The following is a 3,529-nucleotide window of genomic DNA, read 5'->3' as shown; positions in this document are numbered from 1 at the left end:
AGATGCCTCTATTTCTAATGGCTTAGTAACCTTCTCCCCCTTCCCCATTTGTGCAGCCCGTGCTGGAGTGTGCTGTGCAGAGGGGCCTGGTGTACAACAAGGTGAACCCCATTTTCCATCACTGGCGGGTGGAAGACAGGAAGTTTGGTCTGACTTTCCAGAGTCCTGCTGAAGCCATCTCCTTTGAGCGAGGCCTTCAAAGTGTCCTTGACAAACTGGAGAGAGGTACAGACAGATGGTCTTCAATTAGCAAGGACAAATAAAGGAGCTGGAAAGACGTGTGTTGTTTATGGTGTCAAATAGGGCTCAACAAAGCTGCATTATTAGGGCATCTGTTGTGAACCTGGTGTGCTCCAGTTGCTACAACTTGAAGTGTTGTACTTAAGATTAACCAACATTAATTACATTATTGTTCAGGGGTAGAATTATTTGAGGTACAAATAGGTACACTTTCATACCACTTCTTCTTCATCATTCTTTCTCTTGTTTTGTAGGATCAGACTCTCCCTCTTCCTCGACTCCAGAGGAGGGTGACACAGAAGATGACGGTCAAGCAGTGAGTACCTTTTTGACTGTCAGCCATTTTTATTCCAGAAGTCATGAACATTTTGATTAGAAATTTTATTATACTATACTAACACATTTATGCAGAATTGTACTCCAACCTGTCATTTCAGTGTAGTAGTGTTTGCTGTTGTTCTGGTCAGGAGGTGGAGGTAGAGAAATCTAATGTTAAGACTTTTTACACTTAAGGAAAGTCCTGTTTTGAGGGCACTCTCATTAGAATACGATAATAAGAATAGCCCCTGAAACCCTCAGTGTAATTGGAGGGGGACAAGTCTACAAAGCTTTCACACTAGCTCAGTTTAGTGAATCCTATTTACAGATATGAACTTCTATGAGCCAGTGAGCTCTTACTCTCAAGATACTTTGAAAGTGAGCAAGATAGAGACTGTTGGAGACTGAAGTGGAGTAGAACCTCTGCCTTATACAGAAGCCTTAAATAAATACAGTCATTTACCATCTTTGTTAGTCTCATACATGCAGTTGAGGAAGTGTACAAATGAGGAAGTGTAGAAAATTTGATGACTTGCAGTCTGTTGCAGTATGAGGAAGTGTATGCGTGTGATGACTTGCAGTCTGTGTTAGTCTCATATGCAGTGAGCTATGAAGAAGTGTATAGGTGTGATGACTTGCAGTCTGTGCCAGTATGAGGAAGAGTATGAGTGTGCTAATTTGTGGTCTGTCAGTACGAGGAAGTGTGTTGACTTGCAGTCTGTGCCAGTCTCATATATGCAGTGAGCTATGAGGAAGTGTGAGTATGTTTACTTGCAGTCTGTGCCAGTCTCATATATGCAGTGAGCTATGAGGAAGTGTGAGTATGTTGACTTGCAGTCTGTGCCAGTCTCATATATGCAGTGAGCTATGAGGAAGTGTGAGTATGTTGACTTGCAGTCTGTGCCAGTCTCATATATGCAGTGAGCTATGAGGAAGTGTGAGTATGTTGACTTTCAGTCTGTGCCAGTCTCATATATGCAGTGAGCTATGAGGAAGTGTGAGTATGTTGACTTGCAGTCTGTGCCAGTCTCATATATGCAGTGAGCTATGAGGAAGTGTGAGTATGTTTACTTGCAGTCTGTGCCAGTCTCATATATGCAGTGAGCTATGAGGAAGTGTGTCAGTATGATGATGAGTTGTAGTCTGTGTCAGTGTCATATATGCACTATGGCTATAAGGGAGTGTATGAGTGTGATGACTTGCAGTCTGTGTCAGTCTCATACAGGCAGTGAGTCGTCCTCTAATAGTAGGAAGGAGATGCTGCCCAAGCCTATCACCATAGTGACTAGCGAGTCGTCCTCTACATGCTTTGTGCGATCTGCCACAGAGGACTTTGGCTATGGATCAGGGCATGCTGTTACCACACAGACGACCCCTGCTCAGGTAACCAATGAACAAGCACACAAACAAAAACTCCTACTTAACAATTCATTGGAATCCCATAGAGATTCGGACATCATTTTGAGGAGGTTGGATTAGCCTGCGTGTGTTGGTAGCTCATTTTGTCTCCTTTCCCCTTCAGATCCACACACGGCCAGTGGTGCTGCAGCAGCATGTTTGCCAGGTGACGGCGGTGCTGAACCCCCCAGCGCCACCGCCCCCTACCCCCGCCCCAGCCACCCCTCCCCTGGCACCTCCCCCCTCCTCCCCACTGTCCCCGCTCTCCCCCACCGTCTCTCTCCTGGAGGAGGGCGACCTGCGCAACCTGGACCCCTGTAAGGACCTGTGGGGCTCGCGCGGGTACGAGGACTACCGGTGTGCCGGGGCCACGCAGACCAAGGTGGGAGGTCTCACGGGAGGCGTGGTCGTCGGGACCGGGCCGGAGAAGGAGGTGTGCGTGGTGCGCTTCGAGAAGGAGCTGGCCGGCGTGGGCACAGCCGGCTGCGAGGTCACCATCTCCCTGGACCCCAAGGGCTCCGGCCGGCACCTGTCCTCGCCCACCTGCACAGCCATGCCCAACGCCACGTCAGGAATGTCTCCGACGGGGGGGTCGCCCCAGGAGACGGGTAAGGGCTCGCCCTCGCCGTGCTGCATCCACACCTCGCTGGCCACGCCCCGCTCTCGGACTCACAGGAGAGGCGGCGGGGGTGGTAGCAGCGTCGCCGGGGGAGACGCCATCTCGCCCGACGAGGACAGCCCGTGCCCCCAGGGCCTGTCGTCGTGCTCGTCGCGCTGCGTCTACTGCCGCTCGGTCTTCAGCGCCTCCGAGAACGGCCGGGGCCGCTGCCGCGACGCGCCCGACCCGGCGCTGCACTGCCTGCGGCAGTGGACGTGCGTGTGGTGCGCCGAGAGCCTGCTCTACCACTGCATGTCGGACTCGGAGGGGGAGTTCTGGGAGCCGTGCTCGTGCGAGGACTCGCTGGGCGGCCGGCCGCACCCGCTGTGCTGCGCCCGCTGGCTGGCGCTGCTGGCGCTCTCGCTCTTCGTGCCCTGCATGTGCTGCTACCTCCCGCTCCGCGCTTGCCTGCGCTGCGGCGAGAGGTGCGGCTGCTGCGGAGGCAAGCACAAGGCGGTGCGGTGAGGGGGGGGGGGGGTGTGGGGGGGGGGGAGCGGTGGCACGGGCGGGGCCTGGACAGAAAGAGAGAGAGATGGAGATGGAGAGATGTCAGTAGGATCGGCGGAGGTGTGTTTCGGCGGGATCCAAGGGTTTGTTTTCAGGCTGCGTCAGGCTTGGGAGACGAGACGAGACGAGACGAGAAGAGAGCGAGCACAGAGAACTGTGAGAAAGACGCGAGTCCTTCCCAGCTGGAGTGCCAGACCTCGTTCCCATCCACCACATCTCCACCTCATGGCTTCGTGCTGCATTCCATTGTTAACTCTATATGTGCCCGTAGGGCACTGGCCTGCCTATAGATGTGGGCTGTTGAGTTCTACTATCCCAGATGCCTCTCTGAGCTAACTGATTATTGGCTAGGTCAAATGGTCACTTTGGGAGTAGAGGGAGAGTTGTAGAGGAAGTGGTAATGATGTG

The 3,529-nt window shown here is 53.1% G+C and overlaps 1 protein-coding gene across 1 annotated transcript; it reads left to right on the top strand.

Annotated features, from left to right (window-relative positions):
- The first annotated feature begins 542 nt into the window (after window positions 1–542).
- spred3 (sprouty related EVH1 domain containing 3) lies at window positions 543–3,079 on the top strand. The gene is made up of 3 exons (XM_076281465.1): window positions 543–556; window positions 1,764–1,941; window positions 2,081–3,079. The coding sequence occupies exons 1-3, from the start codon at window positions 543–545 to the stop codon at window positions 3,077–3,079; spliced, it is 1,191 nt and encodes a 396-aa protein (XP_076137580.1).
- Window positions 3,080–3,529: the final 450 nt, after the last annotated feature.

The sequence above is a fragment of the Alosa pseudoharengus genome, unplaced genomic scaffold (assembly GCF_046254945.1).
Source record: "Alosa pseudoharengus isolate Yale_2024_CS ecotype anadromous, Long Island Sound unplaced genomic scaffold, YU_APseudo_1.1 YU_APseudo_1.1_scf_13, whole genome shotgun sequence".
Lineage (NCBI taxonomy): Eukaryota > Metazoa > Chordata > Actinopteri > Clupeiformes > Clupeidae > Alosa > Alosa pseudoharengus.
Note: the sequence above shows the minus strand (reverse complement) of the source record. Positions and strands in the feature narration are given on the sequence as shown.